Genomic DNA, 16,648 nt, shown 5'->3' with positions numbered 1-16,648 from the left:
GATCATAATTGGAAAGCGAATAGCTCACCTTACTTGTGTTTGCACCCATGATCTTAACCAGGTAGAACTGTGCTGGCTGCTAACTGAAGCAGATTCTGAGTTTATGCCTGTTGGAAAGGGGAAAACCATCTGCAGGTAACTCATCATCTCCAATTCCAAGGTCCAAAATTAAGAATGGTTTGGTAATTATCCAGCTCCTGGATATAGTTACTAGAAACACTAATAACACCTATGATCATCCCGGAATGGGATTGATCCCTTAGAAGATTGAACCCAGTGAAGTTCTATGACAGCGAGATAGGAATCAATGCCCTGAATGAAATTAAAGGAAACCGGTGTAAAAATATGCAGGTGTTTTTTATCAAATGCACATGTACTGTTGGAGAAGGGAGTACATGGATCATAATTGTTCGTCTTTACAATATCTCAAGCCTTATTTATAGTTAGCGGACAGGAGACACTATCACAAATGTCCTCTGTCTATGTCCAGTCAGCATGTTACAAGTAAAATATAAGCTACGGCACTTGTAATATGCCTGCCTGGATATTTGTCATATTTTGATGGAGTATCCTCTCTATCAAACTAATAAGGCCCTAAAATGTTATTCTAGTTTCACTTATTCACCTGGCTAGAATATACATTTACAGTGCATCATGTTTCTCAATGTTGACCTGTGATTCACGATTCTGCTCAGATACGTACTTACTGGTTCCAGGATACCCTATAAACATGATGGGGTATCATAATAATACATTTTATTTGATGTAACTGATTTATAGTTATATACTATCTGTAATTCTACTCTCTGCAAATAAATGAGGTTGGTGCTATCCAATTTAAGGTACCCAATACACACACCTTGAAAGGATAGAAGGTTGAGACTTGCTTCAATTGGACTTCATAACCTCCAGAGCAACTGACTGATTCAGTCAACTTTTAAACATGTGCAAATTCCCAAAATTGGTTTGGCACAGGTATATGAAGTATACTGCTCTCTCTGGGCCATTTCTATCCATTATGTGTTATGTGGGATGCTGTAGTTTGGAGACTCTGATGGCAAGGGAGAAATAGAGGGTTTAGTACAGAAGGGTAAGTGTCAAATTGTTTCAGTGTGAGTTGACCATATTGAATTCCTTTAAACCCATCATCTCCCATAGATATTCAAGGCATCTTTCCTATCCAACATGGTAGCCATTTGCATGCACTTCTTCATCTGGGTGTCTGGGCCTGACAACTTTGTACATCAGTAGTTACACCTCACTCTTGTTCAGTTTCTACCCAAGCTTCCAACCTGTACACCTTTCTTGTTTTCCCCCTGCTTGCTTTCAGGTGTTTTGCTGGTTGACATCTGCTTCTTGAAACATACCCAACCTCATTTGAATCTTTAGCTTAGCATTTGGGAATTTTCCTTAAAGGGAACTGAATGGTATTGGATTCGCATATGGCAATCTTTAAATAACTTTTCTTTGTATTTGCTATTTTGACTTGCTTTGGAATATGTCATTCATGCTTTTATAAGGTGACTATTGATTTATGACTAATTTGATTGATTCAAGTTGTAACTTTACTACTCTGCTATTAAACCTTTTGGTTTGCAAATATATTACTCTCTGTCATCCTTGTGGGGCAAAATGTGTTTCACCTTCATTGATATAGTGTTGAAGTGTTGAGGTTAAGCTTCAATTTGAATCAAAGAACTGTCTCCGCGATTCAACCTTATTCTTGAATTTGCACCCAGAATCTGCACAGTCCAAACATTTTACACTGCTGCTTTAATGTTCAACTCTGCTGTGTTTCTTCACCCCTTTTACTTCAGAGGTTCCAAGTCCTTCATAACTAGAATGATACAACCTTAGGAGGCCCATGCCAGAGCAGTCCAATGAGATATTAGCTTAGTGATACACAATCGTTATCACAATTTTCAAACTGAATGCTAAAAAACCCACTTTGTATTACTCGGTATCTATTTATTCATCAGTAGTGACTGAAGAAGTTCACTGCTTACCTCACCAACTGAGATGTGTGTCAACGTTTTAAATGTTATAAGCTTTTCGAAAGCCACTGTAGAGATCGCAACCTTCAGTCTAGTAGCTGTCCGATAGTTGATAGCCCAGGATAAACTAAAAAATAATGACTTTCCAAGCTCTGTAAAATAGAGTGCCAGGCAGAGTCCAATGCCATATGCAATATCATTGGATTCACTTTCATTGTACTGCAGAATACTACGAATTATCACTGCCTAAAAAAAAGAAATACAAAAATCAATTAATCACACAGGATATCTTAACTTTTATGACTGAATATTATACCTTAAAGCTTGGTGACTGACACTGCTTACAAAGTACATTTGGCAAAACACAATGGCCCTCATTACGAGTCTGTCAGTCACTAGACCGCCAGACTCGCAGATGGCGGTCAGAGTGCCACCAATGGGGGGTCCGAGCACAATATTTCAATCCTGGAGGTTGGGCTGTGGGGGGACCGCCAGCTCAGCCAGGATCAGGGATCCCAAAAGTCTGCTGGTAGGTTGCGGACCTAATCCGCCAGGGCAGCGCTGCCCTGGGGATTGCGACCTCATTCTCTGCCAGCCATTTCATGGTGGTAGCACCGCCATGAAAAGGCTGGCAGAGAATGGGTGCGGGAGGCCCCAGGGGGGCTCCTGCACTGCCCATGCCCTTGGCAAGGGCAGTGGAGAGGCCCCTGTGGCCAGCACCCTTGCAATGTTTACTGTCTGTGTCTGGGGTGCCCTGCAGCCTACACATTGCTGCTGGCTTGATTACAAGCTAGATACATTTCTGCAGGCTATTACCCGCTAGGCCAGTGGAAACTCAGGTGTCCGCCCGGTGACCTAGCGGGAAACTTTTAATGGGCCCGGTGGGGAGGTAGCCCGTATGGTGGTAACCTCCCCATCGGAAGTTCGGTAGACGGTGTAAATCTTTCGTGGAATTCATAATCAGGCCCACAGTGTATGTTAGATTTATTATAATCTTAAAACCACGTTATCTCTGTAAGTTATCACATGTTTTCTTCCTTCATAGTATGCTTTAAACCTTTAAACAAGTGTTCTCTAATAGCATTAATGAACATTCTAGGTGGCAATATCAATGAGAGAATTACTATTTATTTTACGTGTCTGCCTGTGCTTCTGTATCAAGGTATCTGACTTGGGGGCTAGCAATTATATCATGATGATGTGCTTTAACATGCACACTAACACTATAAAGAGATGGTGGATTCACTAATGCTAAAACATGATGATACTCATATAGCATCTCCTATGCTTCTTATGGAATATTAGATTATTACGCCACAGGCCATACATGTGTGAAATGGCTTCAATTACTCTCCAAATCCAGATACTAATCATACTGCACTTAGGCTCTGCCATAGGTTGGATGGATGAAGTGAGTCTGGTGAGGCAGCTGTGATCCATGCTAAAGCGTTGAAAACCTGGCACAGAAACAATTCCTTCTCTACACAGTAATTGTGGCATGCATATACCATTATATATATTTAAAGGTGTACTTGTGTTTAGTCTAATTAGCTGATTATTTGTAGGGATGTCATTAATCTCTAGACCAATGGTGTGAGAGAACAGGGCTGATTGCAGAGGCCACCTAACTTTTTTGCCCCCATTTCCCACTTTTTGCTGGTGTTTTCCTGACTCTGATGGTGACCTGGGTACTGCTAATCAGTCCCAGGGCCTGTGCTCTGTGTAAAATCAGTATGCAAATTAGGCTAATTATAATTGGCTAAGTCACCCTACCTATAAGTCCCTAGTATATGGTAGGGCATGGAGGTTTACGGACCCCAGCATAGGTAGTGCCCCCATAGGTGCCCTGCTGAGGTGCCCAGTGTCATTTTAAAGGCAGGCCTGCCTTGCTGGCTGCTTTTAAATTAAAGTTATATGCAAATTCGACTTTGGAATTAAAAGTAGTTCAAAAGTCTTAAACGACCTTATTTTTAAGTATACATCACCCCTAAGGTATGCCCTATGTGCCCCTAGGGCTGGGTGCCATGTAACTATGAGCAGGGACCTTATAAAAATAGTTTTATAAGCCCTGGTGATGTAAAACAGCCAAATTTGTTTTTCTCTCATTGTAGTGAATGGCCTCCATAGGCTAGAATGGGGAGACTTTATTTTAATTTTAAAAGTCCCCTTAAGTAACAGATACCAAGTGTTTGGTATCAAATTAATTGTTATAATAAATCCTACAACTTCCAGTTGTGCCCCTAGGGCTGGGTGCCATGTAACTATGAGCAGGAACCTTATAAAAATAGTTTTATAAGCCCTGGTGAGGTAAAACAGCCAAATTTGTTTTTCCCTCATTGTAGTGAATGGCCTCCATAGGCTAGAGTGGGGAGACTTTATTTTAATTTTAAAAGTCCCCTTAAGTAACAGATACCAAGTGTTTGGTATCAAATTAATTGTTATAATAAATCCTACAACTTCCAGTTGTTGGATTTAATATAACTTGGTCAGGTAAAGAGTTTTAAACTTTACCTGAAAAGTTGCCATCTTCAGCCCTGCAGTGTCTTTGCTGCTGTGCTCTGATTGGCCAGCCTCTGGCAGCCTGGCCAGGCTGCCTTGATGAGGAGTGAAGTGGCCTGGCTTCACACATAGAGATGTGCCTGTGGGAGGAGATCTCTCCTCAGCAGATGGTGAGGCAGGAAGGGGAGGGCTGCCAAACTGGTCTTCAAAGGCAGAGAAGGACACTTGGAGCAACCCAGCAACACCCCCACATCCTGCAAACCCAGACAGTTAGGTGCCCCCTTGAGTAAATTAGGAGAGGGCAGGAGACGGGGTGTTTAGGATTTTTAGCCACACCTGTTGGTGGGCTCAGCCAGATGGAACCTCCAAAAATCACTTTCAGCCATGATGGATTTTTGAGGAATGCTGCCTCCTGGGATAGATTTTTGCCACACATTCCAGGAAGTGGTCATCACAGGGGGAAGGACCCTGAACCTGATTGGAGAACCAGGACCCCCCGGTTTTTCACCCAGGAGCAAGGATAAAACTGGCAGACCTGCACCCACACCTCAGTTACCTACCAGATCCCTACCGGGAAGAACTACAGAAGAAGAAGGACTGCCCTGCTGGACCCCTGGCCTGCAACTGGACCCTGCACTCTGAAGGACTGCACCAGCTGCACACTAGGGCTTCACCACAAGAAGGACCTTGCCTGACTTCAACTGGTTCAAGGAGGGACTCCCTGTTTGCTACAGGTGAAAAATTGCTAACCAGAGTCCCCTGGACCAACTCCTGAAGAAACCGACCAGCTGACCACTGTCCAGTGGCCAAAAAGGAGTTTGCACCAGGTGCATTCTGGGAGTTGTAGTCCACCCCCCAAGGATCATCTCAGAGCTTATGGAACCTTGGGGTGATTTGTGGACCCCAAAAGGACCTTAAAGGAACATCTGGAAGAAGATCCAGAAGTTTGGAAAAGTTTGGAGAACTTTTGAAAAAGAAAGCTCCATAGAAGGACCGACCCGCCGCGGCAACTCTAGCCAGAATGCCTCAACTGTGACCCTGCCTGTCTTGCAGGTTCATCCCGAAAATCTCCAAAAAAGAGACTAAGTCCGAACGTAGGAAGTTGACTGGGACCTCCCAGCCAGCGTATCCGAGGAGGGCTCCAAGGACGTCGGATCAAGATCCAGGTTTGCCCCGGTCGAAGGATTTTCATCTTGAAAAAAAAAGTCCGAAGGTAAAAATCTCCACCGAGGGCTCCCGCAACGCATATATGGAGAAGAGTTCCAGGAGGTTGGATTGGACTGGCAGGTTTGTCCCGCGGAAGAAAATCTTCCGAAAAACGACTAAGTCCGAAGGTAAACTTTTGACCAGGGCCTCCCGCAGGCTGTAGCTGAGCCGGGCTCCATCGTGGTCGGCCTTAAACTTTGACTTTGCCCCGGTCGAGGTGCGACCAGATGACCAGATTGGCGCTTTTTGTTTCTAGGCGCTAGAAAACAATAATTCTTTCAAAATTCATATCTCCGGTTCCCCTTATCCGATTTTATTAGTTTTTGTGTCATTTTAAAGGTAAAAATATAATCTCTTTTTATCAATTGGTTTTGGATTTTTAAACTGTTTCATGTGTTTTATTTAATTACTGTTTTGTGATATGTGAATGATTTACACTCTGTCTCCTACGTTAAGCCTTGTCGCTCGTTGCCAAGCTACTAAGGGTTGAGCTAGGTTTAATTTACTGAGACCTAACAGGACCTAAGTGGGGGTTAGTGGCCTATTGCTAAGTGTAGGTACCTACCTGCCCTTACCAATAACCCATTTTCCAACAAATGGAATCTATAAATCATTCAGAAAGTGAATTTATAACCAAGTGCTTTTAAATTCTGGTCCAGTTTTGATAAGTGTGCCTGCGGACATGTCCCCATTGTACAAGACTAACCACGTGCTACAAATTGCTTATCGTAGTCAAATCAATCTACTCTCTCCCTCTCAAGTGCACAGTATTTCTGCAATGGAAGCAGCCGTGGTTTTTGTCTCATTTATATTCAAAAAAATAAAAGACATGTTAGAATTAAAATGCAGCCCTAAGTTTTCTTCTTCTCCATTAACTGATCTAGCATCAACTTAGATCATATTGCTGACTGTTTTCTGTTAAAATGTTTGGGAAGTACTTAGAGGATTAGGAAATGTAAAAGTTGCACCTTCTACAATTGGCTACCTATTGGCATGCTTTGCTTGGAATTCAATCCACCAAAATATTAGCAGAAGAAACATTGGTTACATTTGGACACTCAATGACAAAACTGGTTTGACACCTAGTTCAGTCCAAAGAGTGGAAACTACAGTTTATAAATATCCCTGTGCACACCCACCAAATTATTTTCTTCACAAAGGTATTTTTACGCTGTAGAAAAACTCCATAACTGATTGAACATCTCACTTATTCATAGCATGTCCTTTAGTAAGTAGATAGCAATTTGAATTCATGTAAATGCTTTGTAGCATTATCAAGCATATGAAAAAAATATTTGAGACAGTTGGTTGATTACATAGATTGCTTCGCTGTGGGCTTAATTTTTATAATGTTGTTTGGAATATCACTGTAGTCATTTAATATGTGAATTATAATTGCTTTATAAGCAGATTTAATTTCATACACTAGATGATAAAATGAGAAGACATGTTGATCTAAAAACTTCAAATAAGATTTTGTTGCCATCCAACCCTTCTTTGTCAAAACATTTTTAGGTTGTCCACAGTAGGTATCTAGCAGCTTATTCTGAATTTGAGGATGTATAAGAGGAGAAAGTCTTTCAAATCCTAAGAATACAAATCCATGCCATTCGCAGGTAGCCCTTACCACAGTAGAGCGATTGTGTCAAACATACCGTGCACAGTTCTTTGCAGGTGTAATAAAAGTATCCTTTAGCATGGGTATATTCTAACAGAGACCAAACAGCCCTGCATGAGAAACAGCTTTTCAACAAATTCTTTACCAAGTAGTGCCTTTACCAGACAAACTTTACCACGCAGGCAAGAACCTCCCATGTCAGTATGTTTGCCTTTACCATACATGCCTTTATGACTTTTTTTGCAGGTAAGTATTTTCTAAATAACATACTTACAGGGAGTGCAGAATTATTAGGCAAGTTGTATTTTTGAGGATTAATTTTATTATTGAACAACAACCATGTACTCAATGAACCCAAAAAACTCATTAATATCAAAGCTGAATATTTGTGGAAGTAGTTTTAGTTTGTTTTTAGTTTTAGCTATGTTAGGGGGATATCTGTGTGTGCAGGTGACTATTACTGTGCATAATTATTAGGCAACTTAACAAAAAAAAAATATATACCCATTTCAATTATTTATTATTACCAGTGAAACCAATATAACATCTCAACATTCACAAATATACATTTCTGACATTCAAAAACAAAACAAAAACAAATCAGTGACCAATATAGCCACCTTTCTTTGCAAGGACACTCAAAAGCCTGCCATCCATGGATTCTGTCAGTGTTTTGATCTGTTCACCATCAACATTGCGTGCAGCAGCAACCACTGCCTCCCAGACACTGTTCAGAGAGGTGTACTGTTTTCCCTCCTTGTAAATCTCACATTTGATGATGGACCACAGGTTCTCAATGGGGTTCAGATCAGGTGAACAAGGAGGCCATGTCATTAGATTTCCTTCTTTTATACCCTTTCTTGCCAGCCACGCTGTGGAGTACTTGGACGCGTGTGATGGAGCATTGTCCTGCATGAAAATCATGTTTTTCTTGAAGGATGCAGACTTCTTCCTGTACCACTGCTTGAAGAAGGTGTCTTCCAGGAACTGGCAGTAGGACTGGGAGTTGAGCTTGACTCCATCCTCAACCCGAAAAGGCCCCACAAGCTCATCTTTGATGATACCAGCCCAAACCAGTACTCCACCTCCACCTTGCTGGCGTCTGAGTCGGACTGGAGCTCTCTGCCCTTTACCAATCCAGCCATGGGCCCATCCATCTGGCCCATCAAGACTCACTCTCATTTCATCAGTCCATAAAACCTTATAAAAATCAGTCTTGAGATATTTCTTGGCCCAGTCTTGACGTTTCAGCTTGTGTGTCTTGTTCACTGGTGGTCGTCTTTCAGCCTTTCTTACCTTGGCCATGTCTCTGAGTATTGCACACCTTGTGCTTTTGGGCACTCCAGTGATGTTGCAGCTCTGAAATATGGCCAAACTGGTGGCAAGTGGCATCGTGGCAGCTGCACGCTTGACTTTTCTCAGTTCATGGGCAGTTATTTTGCGCCTTGGTTTTTCCACACGCTTCTTGCGACCCTGTTGACTATTTTGAATGAAACGCTTGATTGTTCGATGATCACGCTTCAGAAGCTTTGCAATTTTAAGAGTGCTGCATCCCTCTGCAAGATATCTCACTATGTTTGACTTTTCTGAGCCTGTCAAGTCCTTCTTTTGACCCATTTTGCCAAAGGAAAGGAAGTTGCCTAATAATTATGCACACCTGATTTAGGGTGTTGATGTCATTAGACCACACCCCTTCTCATTACAGAGATGCACATCACCTAATATGCTTAATTGGTAGTAGGCTTTCGAGCCTATACAGCTTGGAGTAAGACAACATGCATAAAGAGGATGATGTGGTCAAAATACTCATTTGCCTAATAATTCTGCACTCCCTGTATTGTGTTATTTAAAAAAAAACGTATTCAGGTGTGATTAGTGGTAAGGGTAACTTTACAGTTTAGGGGTGGGTAGTGGTAAAGGAAGGTAACGTTGTTTCTAGGGTTTAAGGATGGGTAGTGGTAAAGGACATGGGCAATTTTAGCGTTTAGAGGTGGGTAGTGGTAAAAGGAGGTTAGGAGTAAACTAAAAACAAGGGAATTTGAGAGGCTTCCCCCCTTTAGGGCAGGTGCATTGTCCATTCCCTTTTACATGTCTGTGGATTTAATACACCTTGACTATGTATTTCACATTCTGCAATGGTGGGTTCAGTCCATTTGGTGGCTTAGATGACACTTTGTTCCTGTGAGCAGTCTGTGTTTTGTGATGTTATGAATATGGGATTGGAGTGATACTTCTCTGTGGCTGTAACTTTGCTGGGATTTTATGAGTTGATCACATTTCCTTCCAGTATGTTGATGCCAATAATCCTACTTGGGACATAAACAGTGCATGGCTCCTGCTCACATGCTGCAGTGCATCAGTCAATAACATTACTCTGTTTGGTATACACCCATATTGATTGTAAAAAGTGAATTATTAGTTAGGGTCGATGACAGTCCATCAAAAGTAATAATGTCAGTGACCTGTTAGGGCCAGTCAAATGTTTCAGTTATTTAGACTTGAGCTCAATCCCTGGTAGCTATGGGGCGGAACAGATAGGTTTAATTTAGAGAAAATGTGTGTACCAAAACAATTAAAAGGTCAAAGAGACAACAATAAAAATCCTATTCCAGTTTTAGAAAATTAACAAAAATCTAATCAGTGAGATGACATAAAAATAACAAAAATCCATTAGGGGTAACTAGAGATATTATCTTGTAAAGATTTAAGTGTAAAAAGCAACAGTAGTAGTCAATGGTTGCAGTAGACTGGGATCTAGTGCAATTTGAGGCCAACCACAATGGAGCCCAAGTCAGATACACTGGTCCAGGTGAAAGTCTAGCAGTCAAAACGTTAAAAAAGTTTCAAAGTCCCAACACAGAAAGGGATTTAGTCATTTTTTAACGAAACATTTGACATTTCTTTCAAGTCCTATTGTTGAAAGGGACTTTGTCACTTTTCGAGAAGAAAAATTCTCCCTAAGTTGACCACCACTGAAATTGTAGCCACTGCCATGGAAACAAAAGCCAGTTACCTGACCCAGTTTGGTCCCAATGAGACTCAGGAGCTTTGGAGACTTGCTGAAAATGTTCTAGGTTCCAACACAAAATGGGACTTTGTCTTTTTTTTTCAGAGGTGCTGTGAGCCTTGAGCAGGATGAAGTTGAAATTCAATCTGACGCCATGGAATTGCCAGTCATACTTTTTCCCATAGGTCCCACTGGAGCTCTAAAGAAAAAGTTTCCAAACCTTGCTTGTGGTGTCCAAACAACCACGGGGTACACTTCAAAGGCTTCCAGGACCTCTAAGGGTGTCAAGCAAAGGCCAACAACAGAGTTTTGTCCAGGTCTAGTAGTCACATGTTAGCTGAGCACTTTATGAAAAAGGCCACTTGCAGCTTGTTGTTTCCCTGTAGCCATGCAGGAGGTCAGTCAACTGACCATTGGAGTCCACTTCTTTGTCCGGGGTACAAGCTGGAGCAGGCCCAGTCATTCAGGGCTCCTCCCAGGTCACAGGTATTGGGAATAGTCCTTTACTGCTCTTCTGTAGCTCCAGAAGGTGTACTGAAAAGGGTGCCTTGCGGTGCCACCTTTATGCCTTGAACTACCTAGTGAGTGGGGTGTGACTCCTAGACACTCTCTAAGCGTACCCACTTTTTCAGAAGTTCCTGTTTGGCCTACAACAAACAATCTCACAGTGCACTGCACTTGCAAAATTCAAGATGGGGAAACTCGTCTTCCCTTTTGCAGAACCTATGTGCCCACCAAGCAGTGTAGCTGGGGCAATGAGCAGTTCCCTCCTCTGTGTCACTCAAAGCTTGTACTGGGGGTAGCTTTCCTCCCACTGGGTTTGATGTCAGTCTCAGTATGGGAACAAAGATTTGGCCTTTACAGGTGTTACCTTACATTTACTTGTGACAGGACATGCCCTTGGAGGTAAATTAAATTCCTCGGCCTACCCTAGCTGGTCACCCTACCTGAGAAAGAAAACAACTCCCTACTCCAATTCCAATAGGAGCAGCTTTTTTGCCTCTTTTGCACCTCAATCAGACTAAATACAGCCAGGGCAGTGGCTGGACAGCTAATGCTGTCAATGCTAATGCTAATTAGCTAATTAGCTAATGCAATGCTAATGCTCCTGATTCAGCAGCTTCAGGCATGGAAAATGTAATATTTTAAATGTGTTTCACATATATTTAGTGCAAATCCAACAGCACAATTAAAAAGTCTTTGATTGGAGTCGCTAGCTGGTACAGATCAAAAGTTATAGATCAAAGTGCATGATATATACTTTGATGATTTCTATATGCCCATTACAGCCTGATCAGTGGCAATCTCATTTTGGGCCTTGTCATGCTATTTCTAATGTCACACACATTCCACGCAACTATCATGCACCTCACCTTGCAGACAGCAAGGTGTGCTTATGGGTGACTTATTTATTGTTTTGCATTTTTGTTGTTGTATTTTTAACATTTTTGGTGTACATAATCAGTTCTGTTTATTACATACACTTGTATTAATTCATGCAGTTATGACCAATCGCAGCACATTCCAGTGTTAGTCTCTAATGTATTATTGATGGGTTCCTGTGTAAATATGGTACTTATGTTTTGTATGGTCTTATCTCTGTGTGCTATGTATGCAATAGTTATGTATATTCCTGTGTCGTGCATTTTAATATCTTCTCTTGTTTCCACACCAACCTAACACTTCTTAACTATAACAACTGTCAACATGTGGTGTATCGCAGAAGGGGCAGGTATTGACAACCAATTTGCAGGGGGTGTGCACAAAGGGCCCCACGCCCGGGGAGACCGCCACCCCCAGATGTCTCTTCCGTGGCTTCCCCGCTTTGTGGGAGTAGCCCCGGGCGGGGATGGGGCAACACACCTCCACCTATATTCCCTCAAGCTGTCCATATCCTCTGGTGTTCTCCAGGTCTGCCCACCCCCTTTTCTGTCCTTGTCATGTGCTGCCCAGAAGGGTTGGTACAATCCAAGATGTCCCCTCTAGTATTAAGGTTCTGTGTGTTCCACCTGCTCCGGTTCCTCCCTCTCTTCTTGTTCTGTGTTGGATCCTGACCCTCTTGTCAATGTCCCTACTTCCCCTTCCCTACTCTCCCATTTGATCAGGGTTTCCTCCCATGTAGTTGCCATACGCACCCCCGAGCCTCTTCACTTCGCAGCACCTGCAGTTCAGCCTTCGTCCATTTTGTCAGGTCCCATCTCCAGCCCTCCATGAGTGGGGGCCTCGGTGACTTCCACCCCAGTGTGACCCGTCTCCTGAACAGCACTAAGGCCAAGTCGAGGAATCGATTGCCTACCTTCCCAAGTGATGGTCCCGGGTACAAGCCCAGCAGACACACAGAGGGGGTCAGTCCCAGAGTGGCACCCAAAAGGCCCTCCAGGTCAGTCAAAACTGCCCTCCAGCTCCATAGGAGTCCAGGGCAGTGCCACATCATATGGTCCAGATCCGCATCTACTTCTCCGCATCTAGGGCATCCCCTGGGTTCACCCTCGTATATTAGGTTCAGCCGGTGCGGGGTGAGGTATGTTCTGTGGGTTTAATTGTATTGCATGTATCGAAGTCTAGTATTTCGTGAGACCACCCGCGGGTATGCCAGTACCTTCCTCCACTCTGCCTCTGACAGATCTCTACCTAGTGTCTTTTCCCATCTCTCCCTCAGTGTCTGCAGTGGGTCGAGTGTGTCATCAGTCTGGGCCTTATACAACCCAGATACCTGGTGTCGGTCGGTTCCGGAGGTTAGCAGGAGATGTAGGACCCGGTGTGTGGTAGGTTCCGTATTGACTGTGTCCCATTGTGCCTTTAGTGATGATGTAGTAGAAATTGCCTGGTTGGTGTTCCTTTCTGATCAGTCATTTCTGTGAAAGATCTCAATACACCATCACTGAAGAGGTCTCCTATATTCTCTACCCCAGCTTTGGCCCAGACTCCCAGCCTGAAACCCAGTAAGATGCCCTCCTTGGTGCCCTGTGTTATCACAGATAAAGGCAGTGGAACAGAGTAAGGGTGCCCACTCCCCATGCATCTCGAGCATCGCTTCCAGCACAACAGGGCTACCTTCGTCATGATGCTTTCTTCCTGTGTCTCCACTCGTCGGCCTATCATTTGTGCTATGATTCACTCTGTATCTGTCGCACCTTTTTGAGTGCACCTGTCTAGGTGACCCCCCCAGAACACCATCTGGAAATCCACTGTAGCAGGCATGCCAGATAGTAAAGTTCAAAATCCGGGACTCCCAAACCCCCTGCACTAGTCGGTCTACACATGATCGTGAGCGCAGTGCGTCTGCGACCGCCGTCCCAAATGAGGTACCTGAGGAGACTGTTCAGTTCCCTAAACTACAACAGACGGAGTAATACCGTGAGGTTGGTGAAGTAATAAAGGAGGCGCAGAACCATAATCATCTTGGATAATGATACTCTGGCCATTATGAGCAATTTAAGAGATTGCCAGAATCCCACAGAGGCACAAAGCGATCGGAGTGCCCTTCCCACGTTACCTTCCCGTAGTTCCCTGAGATCGTGAAATACCTGAATGCCAAAGTATTTGAAGGTGTGTGGTGCCCATACCATATCCTCCGGACAGGACTGAGGGCGCGGGCTTCCCGCTACCAAGGGAAATACGAAGGTCTTACCCCTATTAAGACGCAGGCCGGACAAGCTTCCAAAGCAATCCAGGTTATCAAGTGCCCACGGTAGTCCCAAATTACCATCTCTTAAATAGATCAAGATGTCGTCAGCATAGAGGGAGATAATGTGTTCGTCCTGTCCCCACTCCATTCCTATTCCCTTGCCCTCCATCCTTAGCCGAGCCGCCAGGGGTTCAATCGCCAATGCAAATAACAATGGGGATAGTGGGCACCCCTGCCTGGTGCCCTGTATATAGGATAAGTTTCCAACATCACCCTGCCCGTCCTTACTCTAGCCAGTGGGGCTTCATATAGTAGGTCTACCCATCTCACTCATCCCTCCCCCAGTCCCATCCGACACATGACAGTCCTCAGGTAGTCCCATCTGACCAAAACAAAGGCCTTCTCAAAGTCAATGGCTAGGAGCGTCACTGTAGGGGGCCTCTCTTCGCGTGGCATGTGCAAAATGGCAAAAAGGCATCTAAGGTTTAGTGAGGTGTTGCGGGCAGGTACAAACCCGTTCTGATCCTCATGGATCAGGTTGGATATATGTAGGAGCAGTCGGTTGGCCATAAGCTTGCTGAGAATTTTGAAGTCATTATTCAGCATCGATAGTGGGCGAAAGTCGGTCACAGACGCGTCGCCCGAATTCGTCTTGGGGGGAGGGGTCACCAGGGCCTCCCTCATCAAGTCCGGCAGGCGGCAATGCTGGAAAGCCTCTGTGTACATTTCCACCAGCTGGGGCGTCAGCAGGGCCGAATACTTCTTATAGAAGTCCATCGGGAGTCCTTGTGTACCCGGAGTCTTCCCTGTTGCTAACTGTGTGATGGCCTCCTGCACTTCCTCTAGAGTCACTGGTCCACCCAGATCGTCCCCCTCTCTCTGTTCTAGTCTGTTCAGAGGTAATGAGTGCAGGTAGGTGTCCAATGATTCTGTCTCGTGCGCTTCTGGGCTCCTATGGAGAAAGGTGTAATACTCTCTAAAGGCATCATTGATGGTTCCCGGCGTGCTTCTGCGTTCTCCCTTCATGTTTCTGACTCCTGACAATGGGTATCTCCCCTCCTCTTGGTCTCACCAACCAAGCTAACATCCTGCCCGATCTGCCCTCCTCCGCCTGCACCGATGCCCAATGTCCCTGTGTATTATGGCATCTCAGCTGCTCCTCGACCTGTGAATAGTTCTTCTTTGCTTCTTTGTATCTATCTTGCTCAATCGCCTCTCTGCTTCCCCCTTTTTTACCCTCATGTATAATCCTCTCCAACTTATTCAGTTCCTGCTCCAATGTGCTTCTGATTCCGACTGTTTGCCCCAAGCAGTAACCCCTAGACGCCACCTTAAGGGCTTCCCATTCCACATGTCTTGCAGCTGCAGAGCCCTTATTAATAGCGATATGGTTCGCTATGTGAGAGCAGAGCATCTCCCTATAAGCCTGGTCTTCCAGCGCTGTTGGGTACAATCTCCATATTGGGATGGGGGTTCTATCATTGATCGCCTTCCATGTAAGCATGAGGGGGCTATGATCAGAGAGGGTACGCCCTAGATTTTCCAAGTGTGTCACCCCCTGCGCCATTGCAGTCGAGCATACTATCCTATCTATCCTGGTGTGGACCCGGTGGAGGCAGGAGTAGTAGGAGTAGTCCCTTTCCCTAGGGTGTTGACTGCGCCATACATCCACCAGCTCCCAAGCCCTCACCCACTCTCTCAGATTCTTAGCTATTTTATGTGTTACAGCTCCCGCAAGTGGTGGAGTGGACCGGTCAAGATCAATGTCCATTATACTATTAAAATCTCCCCCAATCACTAACTCCTCCCCTTGGCGGCGTGTGATATGGCTCGAAAGGCACTGCATGAAGAGGATCTGGTCTTGATTAGGGGCATATACACTGGTTAAGGCGATCGGGACTCCATGCAACTTCCCGCTTACTGTTACAAACCTGCCCTCTTGGTCAATGTCCATCGAGGTGGCCTCAAAGGGGACTCCCGCTCTAACCCACACCAGGGCCCCCCAGCATATGCCGAATATTTGGTGGCGAATATCTGCCCTCTCCATCTCCATGATAACAAGTCTGTAGTAGGGTATGCGCCCCCAACCCCGCTTGGCCCCAAGACCAGCCCCCCAGCCTGTGTGACCTATATATATGTAGCCCCTTACAGCGACATCACCATTAAAAACATACAACTGTAACTCCCATACCCCAGGGCGCCTCTCCAATTGTAGGTGGCCCATTAAAGAGCGCAACAGTGCGACTTAGTCAACAAGTTAATTATAGGTCTTGCCATCCGTAGCTGAGTGGCCAAGACACCTGTGGGGAGTGGTAGCTCCATGCCCATCAGGGCCTGCTGTTCGTACTGTGCTCCTCACCTCAGGTCCGATTTATGGAGTCACTCAGCCCAGTTCGTCTGCCGTTTGGGGGGTCACCCTCGGAGCAGATGCGAAACAGCTCAAACCCCCCACCGAGGACACAGAGGCCTGGTCTGATTCGCCTCCACTTCCCTTCTGTGAGTACATTTCCTTATTGATGAAGGCCGCCTCCTCCAAGGCGGCTCTCTTAGCAAGATCCTTCTGAGCCCAGGTCGGTTCACCCCGCGTGTGGCGTCTGTTCCGTTGTCTCCTCTGTCCCCCACGGGGGTTCACCCGGCCTGGTCGCTGCCTCCTCGGCGCCCTTCTCCCATTCCACGTGACTCCAGCCATTCCCATG

General features: G+C 44.9%; 1 protein-coding gene across 1 annotated transcript in view; it reads right to left on the bottom strand.

Annotated features, from left to right (window-relative positions):
* Positions 1-16,648, bottom strand: part of ABCC12 (ATP binding cassette subfamily C member 12) — a 599,698-nt gene that overhangs the window by 484,431 nt on the left and 98,619 nt on the right. The window contains exon 5 of the mRNA XM_069217731.1: positions 2,007-2,240. Coding sequence (XP_069073832.1) covers positions 2,007-2,240 — 234 coding nt within the window. The remainder of the gene's footprint in view (positions 1-2,006; positions 2,241-16,648) is intronic.

Source organism: Pleurodeles waltl, chromosome 12, assembly GCF_031143425.1.
Source record: "Pleurodeles waltl isolate 20211129_DDA chromosome 12, aPleWal1.hap1.20221129, whole genome shotgun sequence".
NCBI lineage: Eukaryota > Metazoa > Chordata > Amphibia > Caudata > Salamandridae > Pleurodeles > Pleurodeles waltl.
This window is presented reverse-complemented; position numbering and strand designations above follow the sequence as displayed.